Raw genomic sequence first — 25,376 nt, 5'->3', positions numbered from 1 at the left:
AATGACATCCTAGTCGAAATCAAGAGGAAGAAATGGGCTTGGGCAGGGCATGTAATGCGAAGGCAAGATGCTGTTCCTTAAGGGTAACGGAGTGGGTTACAAGAGAAGTCATGCGTAGCAGGGGATGGCCGAAAGTTAGGTGGGCGGATGATATTAAGAAATTTGTGGGAATACGGTGGCCGCAACTGGCGAAGGGCAGGGTTAATTGGAGAGACATTGGAGAGGCCTTTGCCCTGAGTGGGCGCAGTCAGGATGATTATGATCTTTATGATGGTGATGATGCAGCCAATCACCATCAAACGCAATCTCCCTGCCAGCCCCTTCCGTTCTCTAACTGGTAAGGCTTAATGCCAGCACCATTTTAGTAAAGAATTACTCACTTACTTAAAACATCCCTAACAGACAAATGTATTATTTGCTCTCATACCACAGCTAACTCTTGCACATCCATGTTACTGAGTATTAACCGTCCTGTTAATCTTTTTCCACTCGCCAGTGTAGGACGTGTGCGAGGAACTGTTCTGCTTCAATCAAACTGAGTGGTGGGCTGTTTGGTTCATCACATTTCTCTAAAATGGTGACAGTAGCGTTGGCGACAGTTTGTGGGACAGTATCCATGTTGTAAGCCTTGGCAGGTTTCATCCCTCTGCGATCGTGTTTGTGCTACTTTGCTTTAACTTACTGTTAGCCTGCCGACGTGGCAGAGGCGCGAACAAATGCCTCCGTACGTTACGATTCAAGCAGGCCACAGAAAGGAACAAGCTCACGCAGTACTTCAGTGCGTCCGGTTACGTCGTAAAGCTAGTGAGAATCGGAATGTGTATCAAGATTAATAAAAGCAGCAAAGATGTTGCACGTACTTCCTGTTGGGTTAGAGCTGTGGACTGAAGAAAGGCGTCCAGCACACATCCTGTGGACAGCAGCCCAAGAAGAGCCGCTGCGAAAGCCGACGGCGGAAGGCATCGCCGCCAGCGCCGCCACACAATGGCGGGCAACAGCACCTGCGATGGGAACGGAGGAAAAGTGCGCACATGAGTGTCTTCAATGACTGAATCGCATGCTTGGTAGCCAACGACAGTGCAGTTTATTAAGGCGCAGGCCTTTATTGCCTCATCGCTGTAAGCAAGAGTTGTCGACAGAAATGTCACGCTTTTCAGTTGGTCGAAGTGATCGTAACGTCACAGTGCGCGAATTGCAAACGGGGCCAATTGTACTTTGGCTAGCAACCATGCAACCAATTAAAGGGGTGGCATAGTGATGCTCCAAGTAAGTGGGACTGAGTTTACTTAATTAACCAATTAGCCTAGTTAAACTTTCTATTCAGACCACATAAATAAATAAAACCGAGCAGGAAGTTGGTCGAGTTTGGGAATAGAACCTGGGTCCCCGGAGTGCGAGACAAGCACGCTAACCACTCCGCGATACCAGCTCGACGGCTTGGAATGAACAAAGGCGCGTCTAGTGAATACGGTGTCTTCGTTCACACCCGTCTTTCTCCTTTCCTTTACGGCGAGGTTCAGGTGTCCACTGAGATATGCGAGACCGATACATTTCCTTTCCTCATAACCAGTTTACCGACGAGGAAGGTGTAGAGCCGAACGGGGGATGGAGTATAGTGGACTCCCTGGCAGCGTTGCAAGACGCAGTCGCGTTCCACTCTTAGAGGAGACGCTTAAGATCTTAACCACATATCAGTGACACAAGCAGCAACACCGCGCTTTTAAGGCTTAAGCCTCACCGCACCTTAGGTCAACAATGTGCCCCCCCCCCCCTGATTTTTTTTTTATGGCAGCAGAATTATTGCATGGTGGATGACGAGCGGGATTGCTGGCATGCGCGCCGTTTCTAAATACTAATTACGCAGATGAGAGAAAGGTGTTTGAAGACCGGCTCCGTGGGCGCTTAAGAAATCTTCACCCGTGACACATGGAGAAAGCTAGTGCATAGCTATTTGTTTGCTTTTTATGTGTATTTTCGTAGTTTGACCGACGGTACTGTTGTGTGCCGATTTGCCGGACTCTGGTATTTTATTGCTCGTTTGTTGATCACATAACTCATCTGAGGTCAACTCAAGACTGCGCTACGCCACTATCCTCAGCCCCTTCTTAGGCAAGCATCTAAGGAGCAAATAAAAAACAAAGAAGAAATCGTGTAAATTAGTATTGTGGAATCAACGAACGTACTGCAAAACCGCGCTTTTCGTCTGTGCTAAAAAGCGTTATCGCTAGGCACTCTGAGCAGCTGATGTTGCGCTTTATAGACAAGGGCTATCGTTTTTGTTCATCCCTTATGCGTGTCTGATTTCTAACATAGAATGCCAGCGGTGTTCCGAGTAGCATCTGACAGTGCGCCCTTGTCTAGTTCGGCGTGGTTCCTATAAAAGCTGTCTAGTTCCGGCTGTTTTTCCAGGATGTAGATCAGGTGCGCGTGAAACATTTGGACGTTGGAACGGGAGATCTGAAAGAAAGAATGGGAGAGTAATCTACGAGCCGTAGAGTTTACTTTTCCGGTAATAAAGGAATACTTAATAGCATCCATCCATGCTCAGCCTTACGGCTGCTGCTGCAAAAAAAAGCTGTGCAGCTTTCACAGAAACTTCGTAAGCAAAAGAAAACTTCTTGCTGATCCCGGCTTCAGAACCGGAACAACCGCATGCCCGCGACAGTCGCTTTACGAACTGAGCCGCATGGCTTCACCTGAGTGGGTTCTAGGGAGTAATTATTCCATCATTATAAATGTACTCTTCCTTGGGGATTCGCTTAAACATTAGATTCTCTTGCTTCGTTTTACCCCTGGTATGTTTCTATAACAGCATTGCTAATTCTAAAACTTTACAACTTTAATGGTTTGCGAAACAATCTAGGCAAGTGATCAGATGCGAATATTTTTGACATACAGCTATTTCACACTTCGAACGTTAGGTGCTCCATGCGACAGCAATGATTCAAATTGCACACAAAAGCTGAATGCGATGGCAATTTTTAAAAATTTAATTGTAAGTGCAGACAAATGGAACAGTAAGTCCTAAAGATAAATGTATCAACCCACAGAGTCATAGCACTTCCACATTAACACTGATATCAAGAAAAACTAATTAACGCCTTTAACTTACTGAGAAGAGAGTGGTGGGATATTGTGCCACCAAGAATTCTCACACAGATGTGAACTGGACCTTCGGAAGGATTACTCATAGAATAAGTAAAGGTAGGTTGAGTTACAAAGAGGTTTTTCATTACCGGTACAAGATGGCTGTAGTGTACAGATGTATACAAAATCCAGGCTGCAATTTTTAATCTGGGCCACAAGGTAACTACTTTCTACCCTAAAATAATATCATTCTATACCACTGGAGGGGAATTTCGTGCTCATTATAGGCGGCTTTTGCATTATAATCTCTAGCACTGAACGTATGGGACGTACAAGACAGACTGCCATGGCGAAGTCCGACCCCACTTTTCGCAGCGTGGATGTACTCAAGAATTCGCAGTTCTCGACGCATTCGAGGGCCAAACCGCACTTCACCAAGACCAAGACACCAGAGACCATGAGCAGCACCTGCGTAGTAGAGGCAGTGTGTTTAAATGTTGCTATCTGATAAACAGTGCTGTCGAATAATTTTTAAAGCTCTAAAACCAAATTAGAAACGTTAATAATTTGTTTTATGTGAAACAGGCACCTTGTGTGAACCTACCGGCGGTAGTGTGCTGTGATTACTCCCCGAAGGCCTGCTTTCTCACGCGAGAGTGTACAAGCATTTTGAAATGTCTCTTCGGCTACCCCTTCGTTATGAGAGAAAAGTAACAAGAACAACTTAAATCACTTACGCGGTGGCAGTAGATACATGTCAAGCCTCCCAACTCTCAATAACATTAAAGCGACTATGCAATAAATTAATTGAGGTTGGCATTCCATCAATCGTCGCCCAGCGCAATAATTTTTGAGCTAGCATCAATAACAACGAAGATATAGACGATTAAGAACTACTCTCCTCTTCTCCCCTCTCAACTCGTACACGCGGGCACCAGAAAAAAATAAAGAAAACATCTTTGGGGCTGGGCCCCGCCCATGAGTACGTCATTCGCTGACGTTCGGTTTGTTATTTCCAGTTGTCGCACCCAGCACCGCAGCAGCAGCGTCTCTGGCGTCTGGCTCCGGAACTCCCGACAGAAAGGGGGTCGCGTTGCCCCCGTTGGAAGGGGGGTTGCCCGAGGGTCGCGTTGGAAGGGGGTTGCCCGAAGGGGTCGCGCGGCAGCACGAGCACACGATTTTCACGGCTACGGGAAGTGTGCCTGTGACGTCGTGGCTACGGTGGCTCCAGCGAATGACAGCGTGTGATGGCCTGCCGATCTCACGGGAGTAGGGACGTCTAGTTTCAAGATTTTAGTTTCAAAATTGGTCACTACGAGAACACCAATCGGCCTGCGAATTTATAAAAAAAACTGTTTTTAAAAATTCGTAATCAATTGCCGGCCGCGTTCCGAGGACACATAATGAATGCTTCTTAGCCTCATTTCTAAGCATTTAAAACATTTGCAAGTGGCTTTTAATTCGTTGCATAGTCGCTTTATATTGGCGATAAACCGCAACATGATGACTGAGTAGTTAGGAAAACTCATTTTATATGCCTGTGTGGTATGCCCAGTGAAAAAAAAAAAGCTTTCAGGCTAGAAAATAGAGTGAACGTCACGAACATGCGAGGATTTGCTGCCGTCTACCTCTACCTGTTTGAGCGTCTGCCTGCTTGACTAACCTGCTGCATACCGCATTGCAGCTGTATGCAATCTACAACGTTATATACAGGTGAGGCCCCTGACGGCCCCTCTTGTACTGTCAACTATCAGAGCCGCTTCGTGAAGGGCGAGAGGGGAGCTTTGTAAAAAATTCCTAAAAGGTCAGAAAGGCGCCAAAATAAAACATATGCTGTGTATTATATGCTATGCATTGTTTTGTTGCCAAGCGGGCACAGAGAGCGTTGTCATCAAGCACTGCGTTCCTCCCTAGATTCGCTGTAGCTGCTTTTCGTGCCTTTACTCGCGTCCCAGCCATTCTACGGTAATCCACAGGGAGGGAAGGGTCAACTTTTCACACTTCACACTTCTTGCGCGCCCAACCAAAGTGCCTCACGATACACCTCACTTCGTCAGTTAACTTCTGCCTCAGCCTTCTGCCTCAGCTTTATTTATATATATATACATGGTCTGTTCTGAATGTAGTAGGACTCATTTTTTTAAACAAAATTTATTCAAGAGAATAGTACAAACGATTACAATTTTTCACGGTAGCACCCTTCCGCACCTACACGCTGCTGCCAATGAGTTTTACAGTTTTCGTACGCCTCCAGGAACGCCTGGACCGGAATGCTGTTTAGCTCCCTCGTCACGGCCTGTTGAACCGCCTCTACCGATCCGTGATGTTTCCCCTCGAGCGTCGGTTTTGTTCTCGGGAATAGAAAAAAGTCTGGCGGGGCCAAGTCGAGGCTGTAGGGGTGCTGAGGCAGTGTTGCCGCCTTGTGCTGGGCAAAAAATTGGGGTCCTCATCCACATGATGAAGAAGATCCTACCGGATGGCCTTTTCCTCCTCTGACAACACTCCCGGCACCAACTTCGCGCACGTTTTCCTCATGGATGAGTTTTCTGTCGCGATCCCAAAAACTTGGGTTTGAGGAATGCTCAAGTCATCAGCAATCATTGTGATACTCATTCTACGATCATTGTTGAGTAAATGTTTCACTCCCTACACATTTTCGTTGGTCTTGCTGGTCGAAGGGCGTCTGGAGCGGTCGTCTTCCTCCACTCTTTCCTTGCCTTCTCGGAAAAGCTTGTGCCACTCTAAAAACACCTCATCTACCCATGCAAGCGTCACCGTAGGCCTCCTTAATCATGTTGTGAGTCTCTTTGCCTGTTTTACCAAGATTTACTCAATTTGATCGCGTATTGCTGATCCAGTAAATGCTCGACGATTCTGCGTGACGAGACGTTTCGACAGCGGTTCACAGTACAAGCGACCTCCTCTCTTCAACGGCCGAGAGCCGACTGCCGATTTTCCCCATTATTCCCAATATATCCCCTTCAGCGATCCTGCACGCGCAGACAGCCTCTCGTCTGCCCGTTCGCCCAGGAAAAAACCAGTCCTACTACTTTCAGAACAGACCCTGTATATGTGTGTGTGTGTATGTGTGTGTGTGTGTTGTGTGCGTGTGCGTGCGCGTGCGTGTGAGTGTGTGTGTGTGTGCGCGCGTGAGCGTGCGCGTGCGCGTGCGTGTGCGTGTGCGTGTGTGTGTGAAATTAGGAGTGCCTCACGATACACCTCACGTCGTCAGTTAACTTCTGCCTCAGCCTTCTGCTTCAGCTTTAAATATATATATTGTGACGGACTAGAAGACGACGAAGCGGGCAGTGGCATGGGCAGGAGCGCTCGTGCTAGGCTCGCAGACATTAAATCATTTCATCGCCATCGGTCATGCAGTCCTTTTTTCATCGCTTGCCGCCACGTAACATTTGGTGTAAGGTGCTGGGTACCTTCTTCATCCCAGTCCCGGAGCTTAGGAGCCTGCTGTACACCGAGGTCTTCTGTGGAGAGCTCACAGCTTCGCACCTCCCGGCGCTTCCCCAGCCTGCCAGGTATGCCCCGACGCCGCCGCTCTTCACCGCCCTCCCCAAGCCCCGACCAGAAGACACGACGACACAACGACCGCCGCAACTGCCCTGTGACCCCACTCACCGCCCACATGAGAACTCACATGAGAACCTAGAAGACCCAACGACCTACGACCCCACTGAACCGAGACCGCCGCCACTGACCAGAGAACCCATTGACCACCGACACTCACACGAGAAACAAGTACCCCAGCCCCTGTCGTTGGGTGTGTCCACGGGCCTCGACGTTGACTTCCAGAAACCGGTGGCTCCTCAGTCTTCGTGGACCTGGCTTCACCCGCTCATCATCTCTTTCATCGTGACGGCAAGCCCTTCATCTTTTCTTCTCTGTTCATATGTTCTGCCACGCCCATCGTCACGTACTGCTTGTCATCGTCTGTGGCATTCTTCTAGTTCGTGCGATCGGGACGATCGCTTCGTGGCCCCGAGTCATGTGACGGACTAGAAGACGACGAAGCGGGCAGTGGCATGGGCAGGAGCGCTCGTGCTAGGCTCGCAGACATTAAATCATTTCATCGCCATCGGTCATGCAGTCCTTTTTTCATCGCTTGCCGCCACGTAACAATATATATATATAGGAAGTGGAATGAGGGCTCATCATAAATATGAGAGAAGCCAACAGCCACAGAAACCAAGGAGCATAGGGGATTTTTTTTTTCAATCTATTTATTTGCAGCGTTCACACTACGCCGACGATCGGCCGATTTCAGTCTGGCGATGGTCGGCGGCAGCGATTTTCGTGCCGTCGGCGCGTCTGTCACACTGCGCAGCGCAGACGCCGACCGAGCACCGGTCGTCGCCTGACGAGCGCATCGCCGTCGCGTCGCCGAGATAGCAGCCGTCGGCCGACCCGTGTGTCACACTCTGCCGACAACAGCGCCGACCTCACGCCGACGTTGTCCCATCCCGACAGCTCGAAGCTGCTTCTTCGTGCGCGCTGCTCGTCTGCTAGCTCCGTTGATGAAGGCGTCGTGGAAATCGAACTTATCTTCTATTATGGGACGAGTTCGCACTAAAGCGATGTGAATAGTAGGCCTTTTATTATAGCACAGTCGACTTCCAAAGCGCCGTCAACTGCGGAAGCGAGACCACCTAGGCCAAGCGACGACTAGGGCAGCCTGGGACCAGCGCGCAGTTCAGGCGCGTTCACACTAGGCCGACGGGACCCCGAGGTCGACGCGACAGCGACGCCGACGGTCGCGTCGGACAACCTGGTCGTTCCCCGACTAGCCAGTCACACTGCACCGACGACGACGACGACGCCCCAATGACCAAGCGTCGTCCTAGTTGACAACGCCGCCGACCAAAACGAGACCCGTTGGCCGACGTGCCTTGGGCATATCGGTGGCCGAGCGAAAACATTCGCCGACCAAAAACAAGTAGCGAGCTCAGAGCGCGAAGTGCAATCATTATTTAGACAAATAATGCACGCGCAGCAACATTCATCAAGCCATATGGCCACTTGGCCGACGCGCCGCACTGATCGTCGCTTGCGAACTGCCGCCCCACTGCAAGCAGGGACACGGAGCGGTGAGCATCGCTGCGCCGCTCTACCCAAGCTCCGCCCGCAACCGGTGTCGCACTTCGCCGCCGTACAGCAGTCCCTCAGAAAGACTGCTCGAGCAGCGACAAAGCATGCCTGCTTATGTTTCGAGTTTTCGGCAACGGCATCGCTCACGGGCGCTCCGGGCGACGAGCTCTTCTGCTGCCTGGTTGCCGTGGTCGTCGCTAGGCCTATAGCCTCTTCCGCATCGAAGTCGCAGCGGCCGGCGCTTCGGAAGTCGCCTGCGCTATAATAAAAGGCCTACTCTACACATCGCTTTACTGTCAACAGCATCATCTCACAATAAAATAATAGTATGGTAAATCTCCACGACGTCTTCAGCAGCGAAGCGAGCGGGCACCAGGCGAGCCGGACCGCAACGTCGGGCCAGCGGCAGCTGCGAGGCGGTTGTGACAAAATGTTTGCTCGTATCACAGTCGTTACCTTTGCCAGCAGCTCAGTATTCGTCAGCGATCCTCAAAAATGACACATTTTTCACATTTCTTATCCCAGGGTTTATTATTTACGTCAAGAACACACTTTAGCTCCTTTTTATGACGCCGGCAGACGGGATCCAGGCTGGCCGGCCGGCCGGCATGCTCGGCGTACTTCACGTTCGCACAAGAAAATACATTACATCCATGATACTAGAGAATGCTTCCTATATTAGAGCACGGGCAATATGCCTCTGCAAAAGTGGATCTTTCGGCAACGACATCGCCTGCGGCAACGCCGGGCGTAAAGCACCATCGCACTCGCGAGCGTGCAGAAAAAACTCGTGAGCACTCGTAACCAAGGTTGCTAGGCCGCAAAACCGCAAAACTTGGTCCCGTACGTCAGAAAACTGTGCAGTGACGTAGGAAATACTTGCTTGTGTTTTCTTCTCTGTTCCTACGTCACATTGATGCACTAGCGATGGCTCAGACTTCAAGAGTGAGCATTTTCACAAACTTTAAAATGAAATTAAAATATGTTCTAGACCTCCCTTAAATTTAATACTTCGCTCTTATGGTCCTCACATACAAAGGAAACGTATGGCAGTCTTTTGTACAACCTTGGAATTTGATGTCTCTACCCCTTTAACAATTCATCATGAGTTACCTAAAATGTTTCATAAATAAAAACTGAGGAATCTGGGAAAGCGAATAACTGTCAGAGAAAGGTGAACGGCCCGTGCGCTCACCTATTCTTTCTTTTTTATTCCTCAGCGGAGTCATGCTGTCACTAGCCGTACGGGCATCTAAAAGCTGCGGGTTGAAATCTCACTCAAAGCTATACTTTTTCATCTGGGGTGGATGGACGGATAGGCATGTAGCCGTCAAACGAATTCCTGGATTGAAACCACGAAAGCTCGGCGAAGAGCAATAAACCCGAATTGGAAGCGTAGTAATGTAAGTTGCTATGAATGCACCTGCCCTCTGCAGTGACATGGTACTGCACTGTAAATACTGTAAGGTGTGTTCTGCAATTTCGGAACAGAGCGCAATCGTCAAACAACTCAATTTGCGGACGGGGAAACTCATCGAGGCCTATGCTATCGAGCGTAAGGGGGCATCGTGCGTCAGCCTAATTTCTGCTTGTTGGTGTCGCCTCGGGATGGCTTATCTTAATTTGGTGTTTTTTGCTTTGTTGCTGCTTTAGTTGTACCTTCTGCGCCTGCCTTTCCGCACGTATTTAATGCGCTCGCGCAATAAAATGCATCCTGTAGCTAGTGCACACGCTTGTGTGTGTTTTCGTTTCTACGTCTCGTTCTTCCTTTGCTTTCCGGTCTCAACGAGTTTTAAAAACGGCGAAATACGGCTTCGGACAAGTTGTCAGTGGCAGCCTCTCGATGGGTGCGAAATGCCAGCTGTTCTCGGTTTCAGCTATTTCAGCGCACCTGGCGACTGGAGGAGCTTTGATGTTTAAAAGTAAATCATTTCTGCACATACACGTATTTTGAGATTGTGTAGGTGGGCAAATCGTTTCAGTTACCGGGAAACGAATCCGCTGTGTTTTCGCCAGCAGTTCCTTGAATCCCACTCCGTGGCAAAGTTCAATTATATACTGAATATTGTTGCCATGACAACGATGAGATAATGCGGTAGCCTTTAATCCGGACGCTACGGAAGTAACGGGTATTGACGTCGGGAATGGCTGGACAGCCGTATATATAGGAAGTTTAATACCCCTGGCCGCTCTCCGATTGTGATTCGCTTGCTTTGAATGAGCGGGACAAAATTCACAATATCTCTGAGATAGGCGCGCTTCTAGCATCCCTCGCCAAGCAGCTTTCCAATATTGGCCACTAATATTGTTAGGTGACGGCCAGCCGAAGAAAGAGGCGTGATGAACCATGAACAAGAGATGGTTTCATTGCCGCTGGCCTAGCGCGACAGCTCCGTCCCGCGCCATTGCCAGCGTCGTCTACTTCGTTACATTACCCGGGGCCACCGAGCGATCGTCCCGATCGTAAATAGAAGAAGACATCGACGAAGGGGCGCGTGATACGGTGATGGGCTTCTAGGGCAGAACAGAAATGGCACGGTGTGAAGTGCTGGCCACCACGATAAGTGATATGAGGAAATGAGTCCCTGTCCACGAAGCATTCGGACCGCAGGTTGCCAGGAGCCGACGGCAGAGGCCCTTGGACGCACAGATCAGCATGGGCAGGAGGACAGTGTATTTACTTGTCAGCGGCGTCTCTGGTCGGTTGGGTCATAGGTTTAACTGAATTACAGCACCTGCAGCGGCATCATTCGTTCTCTTGCAATTTTCTATACATTCGATGATCTGACAGCATGCCGTTGCGTCGAGAAATTCAGTGGATAATTCTACATGCCGCGTGCCAGTTTTATAACAAAAATTGGAAGCTTGGCTGCGCTACGGCTTCCTTGTTTATAATGAATAATCTTCTCGGATGGCACTAGTTGTGTAACAATTAGTAGCGTATTGATTGATGCCTTAGCAATGATATGTAAGCTGTCATCGGTACTGCCCAGCAGACATGGGTAAGGAATAGAGGACACAGTTAACTCGTACATATGACAGAAAGCAACAGTGATTGAGACCACGGAAAGCACACGTGGATGTTTTAATTTTATTCCAGGTGTAGATCAAATGGAAAATTAGTAGTACATTCTCTTGTCCCCTAAAAGATTATTGATTACAAAGTAGAAGCAAACACAACCACGTGCCGCCGTTAGAATCTCAGCCACCGATAGGATTTGAACCACAATCTTCTTCCGAGCGCGTTCCACGTGGACTCAGTTTGTGGTATGACAGGGCGCTCCACATCCCTAGTGTTGTGAATGGCAGTGATGAACTGAACTCTCTTTTCTTAAGAAGAAAGAAGCAAAAGTGTGTCCCCGCTAAGGTGGCTGGACGTCGCCCTTTGAGAAAGCTTCGCCATCCACGTAAATACGTGCCCTATTTCAAGAGAAGTGGATTCTCCCCTTCTGAGGAACCTCCAGACGTCTTCTCACCGTCGGGAAGCGAGGCCTGTTAGGAATGGCATTCGTGCATGATTGCAGCTGAGCTGGGCACGGAGGCTATGTCTAGTGCCTCCGCTGCCACGCTGGCAGAGGTCTTTTTGCCGGCGTCTCTCGCGGCAACACCTACCCCGGAGTCGAGACCGGATCCGCGATCTCAGTCCAGCTCCCAGCTTTCTAGTCCCGGTCCATCGGCAGATGTGCCCATCCTGCCTTCCCGAAATGCCGAACAGCTGGTAAGAGATCTGCCCCCGTGGCCAATGGCCATCCATTCTAGACTTCAGGATGGGCCTGAAGTGGCGCGGCATGCTGAATCGAGTACACCAATTGACTTATCAGCACCTCTATCCGTGAAAAAGTGCCCTGGTGCAACTCACAAGCGTCCTTCGAACGACAGTCCATCGATTTCATCTTTAGCAAGTGATGCCTCTCTAGGCAAGCGCTTTTGTCTTACGACTGAGAACCCGGTTGCGCCTACACCAGGATCGTCATCTTACAAAGTTACCATTAAATCTGGCGCCAACAAACGTCACACGGATTTAACTAAAAGGATTCGACAGTCTAACATGGATGCGTGCCTCGGAGCCGAAGGTTTTCGGGGGATCACGGCCAGGACAAAGTCCAAAACTATAGCTTTGTGGCTGCCGACTCTGACTGCCGTAGAACGTCTGCAAACGATAAGAAGTATTTCACTCGCAAGCGAAATCTCAGTGACAGTCCAAGTGTACTCAGCTTCGAGTTGCGGCGCTGCGTCGGCTACAACTTTGACACCACTGAGGATCAAACTGCACTTCAGCGTGAACTATACTGTCTCGTGCACCGTGTCATCCAAATCCTACACATTGGAAAGGGGCGCTGTTGCATGGTCACCTTGCAAGGCCCTCTGACACTATCAGCCTGCTTGTACTACTATGGCGGTTTTTTATGGCCGAGGCCATAAAATACTACCATAGTATTACAGGCAGGCTGGTTGTGTCAGTGGGCGCTGCAAGGTGACCATGCAACAGCACCACTACTACTTTGGTTGTATTTTATGGCCTCGACCATATAAACCGAGTGCAGTATATTGCTATAAATGCTTCCCTACTGGTAATATGCGCAAATCCTGCCCCGCCGCTGTGCCGTTGAAGGTACATCGGAAGGAAATATGGCGTATCGATGCGGCCTTTGTAAATCCAACGACCACGAGAGAACATCTCCAAACTGTCCGACAAAACAAATGGCAGCACAAGAGGCTCGTCATCGGATAACAAAGCATTGGCCAGTACATGGCAGTACAACTCCTTTGGAGAGATCCAATCGGTTCGCAGCTCTCCAGTGGGAGGACGACGATTGGCCGAGCCTTCCGGTGTACACCTCTCATGAGCCTTCAGCTCAGCAGCCTTGTAATGACAAGGAGCACAAGGTACACCGCTGTCAACAGCCAACAAAGCAGCGGAGTATGTCTGAACTACCGGAGGGCGATACGGCGGCGTCGACGAAAAGATCGTACGTGTTTCAGCAGTGGTCACCAGGATACAGCAAGACCTCGAACTACTCGCTCGATGTCGACGGGCAGTGGAATCATCCACCACGTCTATCAATGGCGAAGCAACATCGACTTCCCCCCGCCCACCTGTGTCATTTCCTGCCTCTTCCCAGTTTACCGCAATGAAGGACAACTGCAGCCTCTTTGCTCCGTTTTATGGCCAACCAGTCGTTCAACCTGACATTCGCGATACTCCAGATCTTCGACTAGTAACTAGAAATGGCAAGTTCCAGTCGTCCTGGTGTGCTGAAGTGCTCAAGTGGACGTGCAGAGGCTTTTCGACGAAGCTGGGTGAGCTATAGGCCTGGCTACTAATCCACAAGCTCCAGGTATGAAAAATGCAGCTACAGGAAACAAACGCTTTGCGATCTCTTCGTAGCTGCAGTGGCTACACATCTCCTCCCATGATAGGCTGTCGTGTACACGCTGCTGCTGTCCGATAAAGGTGGCGGTGTATGTGGACTCACGTTTTCACCATGTGCGATTTGCTATCGAAAACTCGCGCACGTCATATCAAGAGGTTGTGGCAGTGGCTGCGAAATTTAAGAACGCAACCATTGTGGTCGTCTCATTTTAAGTTAGATGAGCAGCTGGCGCTTTCTATTAACCTGGTTGCTAAGCGTCCGCTGGCAGTACCCCGGGTGTACGATTTCTGTCGGAGGCGACTTTAACGCCCCTCACCTGGAATGGGCGTGCCCTGCTTCCTGTTTTGGGGGTTCTCGTGGCAGGCGTGTGCGGGACACGCCTTCACGGATACCCAGTTTGTTCTGCTCAACCACCGTGGGACAGCACCATGGCCAGTGCGTCAAACACGCAGTGCTTCCTATGCTCCAGCCTTTATGTGATGGTCTGATCCGGATACTTCCTCGTGGCACATGGGGCCAGACTGCTGGGGAAGTGATCGTCACCCTATTATCATCGGTCTTCATACTCCACATCTGTGGCCTTTACGCCACAAATGTTCTGTAGTCAACTGGGACAATTACCGTTCCTGTCTCGACAACCTCTCTTGAGATTCTTCACCGCACCTTATTGAGCGCATACAAACTGCGTTCAACAGCGCTACAAATAACACCTGGACTCATGTTGGTCGACCGGCAGCAGATCTCGGGCTCCTGAACTTGTGGGCTGGCCGCCATCAAGCCGAGCCGGTTGGTGCGAGACCCTACTTCGGCGTAGGCACGTACGCGAATGTATATATTACTGCAAAGGCTCGCATTTGTGCGCGCGATCTCTGACGACGGCAGTGGCATACGTGGTGGGAACAACTTCCTAAGAAATCCTCGAATGTTTCTTCCTGGAGAACATTCCTTACAGTGGAACACGGTCGCCGGTTGAGTGACGCAGCAGCAATCGCATTCTTCGCACATAACTTGTCGCCAGATTGTTTCACCGAACAAGCAGAGCGAAAGTTTTTTTTTCCAAAATACGATGCAGTGCCTCCATCAGCTGCTGGTTTTAATATCGAAGGTATCCATAGCAGCTGCCATTTTATGTCGACGCAGGTAGAATCGCTTGCCCGTTCTTCACGCCTGAGTTGCTGGCTGCAATAGATGACGCAACACGGAAAACAGCGCCGGGTCTTTACGATATTCAGTATGAGGTTTACAAGAATCTGAGCAGCGCTGGGCTCCCTCAACTACTAGACACCATAAACAAAGTATGGCTGGATGGCGTCGTGCGCGAGAGCTGAAAATCCGGTGTCGTGATCCCTCTACCGAAACCAGGAAAGCCTTCGACGGACCATGCAAACTTAAGGCGTATCTCCTTAACTCCAACGGTGTGAAAGCTGGCACAGAAAATGTTGGCCACACAATTGTCGTGGTGGTTTTATCAGCACAGTCTTTATCACCCCGCTCAAATTGTCTTTCTTCCATATATTGCAAAGAGGACAAGTAAGCTGTTTTGGTGTCTGCAGTTCTGTCATCTACCCGCAGTCGCAATGGGCATGCCGTGATAGCAGTGGAAGTTGAAAAGGCGCCTGACAACATCAGACATGCTTCCACCCTGAACTCCACTGACATGCTTGACTACGACCCTGCGGTGAAGCAGTCGGACCATTTGTTCTGCTCTGCGGTGTGCTCCAGGGATCAGTATTTTCACCGACGATATTTAATGCTGCTTTCATCCCACCGGCATGGCGCTTACATGCCATCCGTGACATAAAATTTCTGCAATGCGCTAATTACATCACTGAGTGGAGTACTCACTAAGATCTCCTTACTCTGCTTACTCAGGAGGCTGCCCTTCAATCAGCCTTGGATGTTACCTCTAATTACACATCATCCATCGGCCTTCAACTTTCCGTGCATAAAACTGTATGCACGTCGGTCGCCAGCCGCTGGGGACGCCGTAAACTTGCTTCAAGTCCGATCCGTCTTTGTCTACCAGGCACCGCACTACAAGAAAGTCGGATTGTAAAAATCGTGGGTTTAACGATTCACCAATCCGTATCAGCGGCTTCTTGGCTTCCTTAGGCAAAAAGGGAAGCTATTGAGACTTTGGGTTTGATCAGAAGAATTGCTCCTAAAGCGGGTGGCGCTTACTCGTTCGTTGCACGGCTGTTGGTGAGGGCAGTTATGCTGCCACATATTGTTATTAAGCCCAGTTTCAACATTCTACAAGAGCCCAATTGGATAGCTTTGAAGCAGTGAACCTAGAGGAAATGAGGACCATTACATGCCTTTCCGCATCACACCGGTAATAGCTTTACAAGAGAATGCGCTGCTCAACACCATTGATGACCTATTGCAGCAGCGCCATGAAGCTCACAGCCTTAAGGCCAGTCTGTCGCACTCCACACACTCACCGAGGGCTTATGCAACGTCACACTCCATTGTTCAGCCACCAACGCCAATTCTTCCCCTATGGAAGTTTGTATAACTCAGAAACAATGATCCAACATATAATTGCCGGCCATCATCCTCTAATTCGGCGTCGTTGCTTCGCAAAAAAATTGAAGAACAAAATGCCTGCCTGCCTGATGAATTCATTGTTGACACTGCAGACGCAAGCATTCAAACCTGTGAAGCAACAACAGCAATCTACTTCCCATGCAGGCCTGCCCTAATCAAACCTCTAGTCTCAATTTACGGAACCCCGTACGTCGTTTTGTGCTGAGCTCGTTGCAGTTCAAGAGGCATTCTGCGCCGTGGCCGCCAGAGCTTCTCTCTCTGTGGCCGACGTCGACATCCGCACTGACAACCTTCAAGCAGTGTGGTTGCTACGACGTGTTAGCCGCTGCTCGGTAATATGTCAGGACATCCATCGACTCGCGCCAGTACGTATTGAGTGGGCCCTACGGAATCTGTTGATCTCTTAAAGCCAGGCAAATTTAGCGACTCACCTCTTGACTCCAAGCTAATCAATGCCTCAGTCCCTTCATTTCGAGAACTTTATCCTCCTTTTATCAAGACAAGAACACCTCCGGCGCCGCGCACATGCTCCCATCCCTCCGTGTCCACTAACCCTCCCGCCGTGGTCTTACCCATGCAGACAAGGTTGCAGCTCGGAAGATCCAGGTTGGGGTTGCCCTCACACCTCCTATCCCTCGGAAGTGGTCGCACCTTTTTTAAAGTGGTCTTTACACTTTCTATAGACTTTTTGTAGTCCCAACAGGCACCCTTTAGACTTTTCCTTTCGCCTATAGACAGTCTATAGACCATCCAGAGACTAAAGTCTATAACTGTCTTAATTTCTTCTTGTCTATAAAGGGTCTATAGACTGCCTATAGATTAAAGTATAAAACAGCCCTAATTCCTTTTGTCTATAGACGGTTTAGGGGTTTGTCCCAGTGCGACTCAGGCTATGAGGGACGCCGTAGTGATGGGCTCCGGAAATTCCGACCACCTGGGTTTTTTTAACGGGCACTGATATTGCACAGTACACTGGCCTCTAGAATTTCGGCTCCATCGAAATTCAACCACCGTGGCCGGGATCATTTCTCCATAGACGGTCTGCAGACTATCTATGGACTAAAGTCCATAGTTAAAGTCCATACTGTCTAGATTCTAGTTTATAGTCTAGACAGTCTATAGAATATCTATAAACTGAAGTTTATAACCGCCATGATTTGCTTTTGTCTATGAACTATATATAGACTAAAGTGTATAAGCGTCTTAATTTCCTTTCAGCTGTAGACGGTCTACAGTCTATTACAGTGTAAGTATACAACCGCCTTCATTTCCTTTTGGCTATGGGTGGTCTATAGACTAATGTCTATAGACTATGGTGTGCTAATTGGTTAATGGAACTTAACCCTCATAAATGTAAAATCTTGTCCTTCATGCGTCGCCGCAACCCGCTTTATTTCCCATACGTAATAGCTAACGTCCCTGTACACCCGGTTTTATCGTACAAGTATTTAGGCATTACCTTGTGTAGCGACTTGTCCTGGAGCACACACGTTACGAACATAATTTCATCTGCTAATAAAACACTTGGATTTTTAAGACGTCATCTCCGCCTAGCCCCTAAACATGTAAAGTTATTAGCATACAAATCTCTTGTTAGACCAAAATTAGAATATGCTTCACCCATTTGGGACCCGCACCAAGCTTACCTTATAAATACACTAGAATCAGTCCAAAACAGAGCAGCCAGATTCATCCATTCATCGTATTCTTATGACATCAGTGTATCAGCGTTGAAAGCTGAATTCGACTTATTGCCCTTATCACCTCGTCGCCGCATTGCCAGCCTTTGCTTGTTCCATAAATTTCTCCATATTTCACTAGGCCACGCACCCTACATCGTCCCTCCAGCCCGCATATCTCATCGCACTCGTCATCCTTTTCAAGTTTCCAGACCTCGTGCCCGTACTACCACCTTTGCCGCATCATTTTTTTCCCGTACTGCAGCAGTCTGGAACGACCTACACAACGAAATCGCAGCCATCATGTGCTCATCCAACTTTGCTAATAATGTTACCAGTCATGTTTCTTTGTGTTAACACTTGCTCACCAAAATATATGTACCCACCCCTTATGTAATACCCCTCGTGGGTCTTTAAGGTAATAAAATGAAATGAAATGAAATCTACAGTGTAAGTTAACAACAGCCTTAATTTCCTTTTGGCGACAGATCTATAGCCTAAGTTTGTAACAGCCTTAATTTCTATTCGCCTATAGACGGTCCGTATGTATGGACTATCTTAGACTATAGATAGTCTATAGTGTATAGACCAGTCTATAACAATCACGATTTTTTTTTATCTGACAATCTATACACTGTTTTTCGACTGAGTCTAGAACAATGTCGATTTCTTTTTGCACTGCATTCTGAGGGGAACTGCCCCGGGCGACTGCCACTATGACTAGAGTCTGCCACCTGCTTCGCTATTTCTGGAATTAAAAAAATACTGTGTTACGGCAATACATATGCTTTTCAGAAGCCTTGAAAAGGTTCTTTTGCTTATACCGTGGCTAATATAGTGTATACAATACATTAATATTTAATGCCAACATGCAAAGCAAGGAAAGCCAGCCATTCCTGATGTAAAGGTGGCCGCAAACTGTACTATATCAAACTAAGCGCTCTCCCTTAAAGCGAATTTTCGAGACAATTCCATTCAATCTTTCGATCGTTACTTTCCAAGGCACTTAATTCAGAGACATTTGACTAGCGATTTTGAACGCCTCTTTAAAACAACCCGAAAATAAAGCGGGAAAGACGCGTGTGTGAGTTCAAGGATGCTGCCATCTGTTATCAACAGCGTTCGAAGAGCCTCAAAGAGCATAGTGCTCTGCGCAATTAACATCTGCCATTTGTACTATTGCAGTTTTGGATTCACGTCAAAAGGTGCTGTGACACAACAGTCACAAAGGCAGCATTTTTTCGTCCGTCCCCATACACCTGTTGCTTCGGAGCCAATGACACGCTTTTGTCGCCAATACCAGTCTTCTAAACACGAACACACGCAAAAAAGACTTTATGATATGAAACGCTATAATTATTATTCAAAAAGTGTGACACATACTATTTGGTGGGAGATGCGGAGCGTATAGATAAGGAGTAAAGTTTATTTTTTTTGTTTTTGAGAAAACAATAAGGTGTTTAAAGCGCATGTGGAGAATTTAAGCTTATAAACAAATTTCCCTCAGTGGTCTTTGTTAAGGCCAAGTCCACAAATGCGGCCGCGAAATTGGTTTCTGTTTCACGTTCTACTCATTTTACCGCGTGACGGCGGAAAATCATTCCGGCTGCAAACAATTGTGTTGCGTAGGTATTGGTAACGTCAACGTGTTCTCTCGTGGATTATTACGTTTCCTTCGAAATCCAACTGAATCATTCACTTACGGTAAGTCTACACAATTAATTTTTATTAATTTAGTCTCCTAACTCTAAGCACAGCTGTTTACGCAGAATATATTATATGGTCGACGGCAAACTTCCCATCCTCGTTTGTATGCTGCGTTACAAGCAGCGGTAGCTATCAGGCTCTCGACTAATACCGCTTATGCCTGTGCCAGTGTGCATTTCTTACCGCAGATGCGCAGCCAGAAATATCGCTTAGCCCGCGAATAATGGTCGAAATGTAACTATGCATTAGCGCCGTGTGAGCTCTAATTACTTGGCACCTCGGAGAACGTAGACTCACGTTCTGAGGTAGATTACAAGTGTTTTTTAATCTTTATGTTATCGCCTGTCTGAACCATGGAGTGCTGTTTTTTTGAGAGGTGTGCTTTGCTTGTTACGTGTGGACTCTCGCTCGGTACGCGTCTTGGACGGCGACGTTTCAGCAAAGATGTTTTGTAACGCTAGAGACTGGAGCACGGGACGTTCGTCAAAGTTGTAGACTCGCGGCGCTGGAGGAATGCTTGTAGTCTGATAGTTGAATAAAACTCGTTGCCGGCGCGAATGGCCAGCGTGCACAAACATCGCGAAGAAGCTAGGAGCTGCATTTCGTCTCTTCTTTTGTTGTCCACGTATGGATTCGTACATCCCTGCTGTCTGAGCCGTTGGCCGCCGCCGCTAGCCTGCGGGCGCTCCATTTCGGAAGCTGAGTAAATGCCGGTAACCTCGACAAGAGATGGCTTAAATTTTGTTCCCAGATGCTCGTTCATGAACCCCGCTCACGCCTGCACAAATATTTCCAATAGCATTTGCGCGACAGGCACAGTATGCGTTTCTGATCTGAAACTGCTACACTACGAAAACGCCAATTTAACTCGGCGCTTATTTGCGCCACAAATGCAATACAGCTCACTTTGTGTTATTGTAGTTTCTCCTGTTGATGAAGACATTAACTGTTTCATTGAAATAGTTCCTACTTTGAGGACGTTCGTTACTTTTGTTGATTTTTCTAGCAGCGTTAGGTTAGGTTACCTGTATGCAAGAACCACCTCTTTACTGCGTTGTTCGGGCGGCATATGAAGAAAACCTAAGTGAATCTGAGACGGTATTTTATCGTGACATTAATGCGTATATTGTCTAAAGCTAGCGACTTCATTTGAAACGGCGCAACTGCAGCCATTATGTGCTGTTTGAGTTTTTTCTGAATAATGAGCGTGGCATGGAAGCGCTGCAACAGGCTTGTTTCTAAGAGCGCGTGCTGATGTATGAAGATGCTGTTCCTCCTGTGCTTCAAGTTATGGGCGCAAATCTGTGGTGAACTGGTTGCCTCTGTCTGCTGGATTTGTATAGCTTGTGCCCGTTTGAATATTGGCGTACGTACCAAGCTTCGCACAGGGTGTTCTGCAGCGCATATCCAATAGTGGGTATAAGAATAATGCTGCATTATTATCCCTTTTAGCATCCCTGGGTAAGGAGGACTGAATGTGCATTTTATGGGGATGGCATTCTCAACAGCTCATAGCAAGTCAATGCGAATATGTGGCACAATTCTTCGAAATCTGTTACAGTTATTGTAAAAGGAATGCCACACAGAGATCAGCACTGGCAGTAGGTATTCAGTGCAGGGACAGAGTGCTCCAGGAATTATGGGTGTTACTTTCAAGGTTTTAAGAAAACCACTTATAATTTGTCATGCGTATTTACTGGTCGAAATAATCAAGCCGGGGCGCGATCCCTCAGTGGTTATCGTGTTCGCCTAGTGATCTGAAAGGTGCAAGTTCGATCCCGGGCTCAGCGGTCGCATTTTGATAGACACGAAATGCTATAGGTCTTTCTACTATGCGATTTGACTGCACGGTAAAAAACCCCAGGTGGGCCAAATTATCTGCAGCCTTTTGCTTCAGCATCTCTCATAGCCTGAGTCACCTCGGGTCTTTTAACCCCATAAAATCAAACGATGAATTATTACCTTCCCAGAATGGAATAGCCAGGATGTGACTTACATTGTAAAGCCCGTGTACGAGATGAAGTGGAATTTTTTTTTCAGTTCCACTTATATTATTTTTATCTTTTGCACTGTACAGGACAACATGCCGGGGCGATCTTTTTCAGTTCCCTTTATATTATTTTTTATTTTGCGCTGTAGAGGTCAACACGCCCAGAGGATTTTTTTCTTTTCCCCTTATATTATTTTTTTTCTTTTGCGCTGTAGAGGTCAAGATGCCCGGATGATTAAGAGGTCGCAATAATGCTCCTGAGAGAACTAGTCAGACCATTACTTTCAAGATCTATTTATATAATGTGGTGCATTCTTATAGTACATGTATTGCATATTCCCAGCCTGGATAGGTTCGAAATAAACTAAATTTTTAAGTATATTGATCGTCATGTCATTTGTGAAGACCATGTGGTGACCTTTTTTAACGGTTGCAGCAATCAGTCTATAGACAATGGTCTACTGAAGGTTTAATAAACAGTGGCCTATTGACTGTCTGTAGACACAGGTCTGTAGACAAAGGACATTGTCAGGCCATATACCTGTGGATTATCTTTAGAGTCTATAGACCGATGTCTGCTGGACAAGGAGACTTTTGTCTGTACACAGAAATTTACGCCGCCGCGGTGGCTCAGTGGTTATGGTGCTCGGCTGCTGACCCGAAAGACGCGGGTTCGATCCCGGCCGCGGCGGTTGAATTTCTTTGGAGGAGAAATTCGAGGTCCGTGTACTGTGCGATGTCAGTGCACGTTAAAGAACCCCAGGTGGTCGAAATTTCCGGAGCCCTCCACTACGGCGTCTTTCATAGCCTTAGTCGCTTTGGGACGTTAAACCCCATAAACCAACCAACCAACGAACCAACCAACCAACCAACCAGCCAGCCAACCAACAGAAATTTACAAGAACTGTATGGCAATAAGTCTATAGATCATCTTTGGACTTCCTGTAGACCTGTGTCTTAGACTTTCAGTAGACGTTTTTCTACAGACTGTATATAGACCAAAATCGATAGGAAGTGTATGGACATAAGGCTATAGCTACTGTATTGATCTATAGACCTGTGCCTATTGTTGGGGTCGCCACCTATGAACTTAATAGTGGCGCCCTCTAAGCTGAAGCGCAGCTAGGGGGTTTGGGAATAAATCACTTTTGTGTTTGGGCCTGGAGCGGAGTGGTCGTCTGGCTCTCTTCTTTCTCACGGCCTCCCGGCACGACAGCACGGGAACGCCCACGCAACACCTATTAGGTTTCAGTACACATTTGTTAATAGGAAGTCTATAGACTTCATAGAGTAAAGTCTATTAACGATCTATGGGCTTTGTAACGAAATTCCTGTAAGGGCAGTATCGAGATTTTTTTCCTCGGCTTGGGTGTCCGATATGTAATCGCGAGGACATCGGAGCCGACATTCACCACTTACTCTGGGACTACCCTGCTCTCAAGCCTACAAGGATCCGGCACCTGACGGTAGCGGGCCTTTCACCGCTCAACCATGCTTCATATACTGCTTGGCCTCAGGGGCCATACCATCGCTCTCTACTGGACTTCATGAAATGAACTAACCTTTTCTCCTTACTTTAATAATTACTGCATCGTTCATGACACTTTCGCTCATTGATAGCCTGAGGTAATAAATATCGTTTAAAAAAAATCTGGTTAGGCTGCATGCAACATGTGTACTGTCGAAAGTAGAAGTTCGGACGACCGCCATAGTAGCTGAGTTGGTAGAGCATCGTTCGCGAAATGCCAACGTCGTGAGTTCGAATGCAAATGATGGTATGTGATTTTTTTGTCCTTATTTATTATCAATTATAATTCAAACAAAACTTATTAAACTGCTTATTTTCCATCGATCCATATTATTACATATTACATTATTACATATTACTACATATTACTCTCACACCTCTGTGACATCCGGTGTACCACAAGGGTCGGTATTGGGACCTCTTCTCTTCCTAATTTACATTAACGATACTCCTGAATGCATCTCTCATTCTTCTATCAGGCTTTTCGCAGACGACTGCGTCATCTATCACAAAATATCTAACAAAACAGATTCTATTTATTTTCAGGATGATCTCACAAGCGTATCTAACTGGTGTGATAAGTGGTGCATGCGACTAAACGTTAATAAATGTAAAATGATGCATGTGTAACGTCGCACTAACATCACTGATAACAAGCGTACTTATGTTTTTCACGACATTCCACTTGAATCAGTTAACTCCTACAAATACCTAGGTGTTCATATCTCACGTAACTTATCATGGCATAGACACGTCGAACATGTCGCAAATAACGCCAACAGCACTCTTGGATACTTGCGCCGAAATTTCTCTACCGCGCCTCTGCCGATAAAACTAACCCTTTATAAAACATTAGTACGACCAAAGTTAGAATATGCATCTGCAGTTTGGGATCCTAATATAATCACACTGATAAACACACTAGAATCCATTCAAAATCGTGCAGCACGTTTCATCTTATCTAACTATTCCCGTTACGCCAGCATTACTTCTATGAAAAACACACTTGTCTTACCAGACCTTTCTTCGCGCCGAAAGTGTTTTCGACTATGTCTTTTCCACAGACTGTATCACCATAACCCTCTGTTAAAGGATCATCTTTTTTCGAGCCCTTCATACATCTCATCCCGTTCCGATCATATATTTAAAGTCGGTGTTCCATTTTCGAGAACAAAATTGTGTCATGATTCTTTTATTCCTAAAAGCAGCTTTGACCGGAAAAGACTTTCCTCCCTCGATCGCTGCCATTACCGATGTTGAGAACTTCAAGAAAACTGTGTTTTCTGCCATCATATAACTTGTTTTCTATAACTATGCACTGTATTTTTTTGTTGTACCACTCCTTTCTGTAATGCCTTCGGGCCCTGAAAGTATGTGAAAAAAATAAATAAATAAATATTAGAAAAATGTTTTCAAATGCTTTCCTTGGATTTAATTACTGTCGGCTTCTTTCCCTGATCTTGTTTTGTTTGCGCGGCATTTTGTGAGTATTGCCGGTTTGATATTGGCATCTTTACTGACACGACCGTCCCGGACAACGTCGTTGACAAAATAAGCGCAGAATGTTAATGCGCTCAGACTAATTTACTCGGCGGCTTTTTCCCTCACGAGTTCAAGATCAAGGTGGTGGCGATAGAAGTGACACTCGACGGAGTCGAAGCGAAGAATGCCGGTCACTGTCAGTCATACGTTATGGAAATATCAGGATGGAATTTGAAGAGAAGACGCATGCAGCACCAAGGAAAACCCGAACATCCAAGGAACAGTCCTGTGTCGCTGCAATCATTCCAGCAGCATCCAGCGTCCTCTCGCGTGACAACGTGGCAAGGTATTCTACAATTGGCTTCGAGCAAAGAACAAGAACAAATGTAAATTACAAAACTTTGCGGCTTCATCCACCCATAAACACGATTCAAATAATGTAAACGCCAGCTTTCTTAAGTGCGCGTATTCGGGTTTCAGGCGCGCTACAAGTACTGCCTTCGGGCAGGGTGGTAGAAGTACATCTAGAACCGCGCTCTGGGCAGTACACTGCGCCGGTAGGAAGCCATTGCTGCATCGGAAACAGCAACTTAAATTATCACACATGTTCCGAAAAGATGTCGGTAAAGTTTTCGCTAGGTATTCGACTGCGGATTAGTGCGCAGACCTACCCTGTTACCAGGCTTATTTTCTGCGTTGCACTGTCGTAGGTTGCAGCTTCGGGCATCGGTGCGCTGCTGGTCTGAAGCCGGACAAGACGTGGGGCTTCTTCTGCGTGCTTTATGTATAAGGTGCCATCGAAGATGCCTCCACCGAGCATGGTGTGGAGCGTTGTCGTGTGTTCCTTTCTTGGAAGATACTAAATGGGGCCTTGTCAA

The 25,376-nt window shown here is 47.5% G+C and overlaps 1 protein-coding gene across 1 annotated transcript in view; it reads right to left on the bottom strand.

Moving 5' to 3' along the window:
- Positions 1 to 25,376, bottom strand: part of LOC149337322 (ATP-binding cassette sub-family C member 3-like) — a 165,207-nt gene that overhangs the window by 120,315 nt on the left and 19,516 nt on the right. The window contains exons 2-3 of the mRNA XM_089553415.1: positions 3,421 to 3,555; positions 861 to 1,001 (exon numbers count right to left, since the gene is read on the bottom strand). Of these exons, the coding sequence (XP_089409541.1) occupies positions 861 to 1,001; positions 3,421 to 3,555 (276 nt within the window). The remainder of the gene's footprint in view (positions 1 to 860; positions 1,002 to 3,420; positions 3,556 to 25,376) is intronic.

The sequence above is a fragment of the Amblyomma mixtum genome, chromosome 7 (assembly GCF_055824585.1).
Source record: "Amblyomma mixtum isolate Tamu chromosome 7, ASM5582458v1, whole genome shotgun sequence".
NCBI classification, from domain to species: Eukaryota; Metazoa; Arthropoda; class Arachnida; order Ixodida; family Ixodidae; genus Amblyomma; species Amblyomma mixtum.
This window is presented reverse-complemented; position numbering and strand designations above follow the sequence as displayed.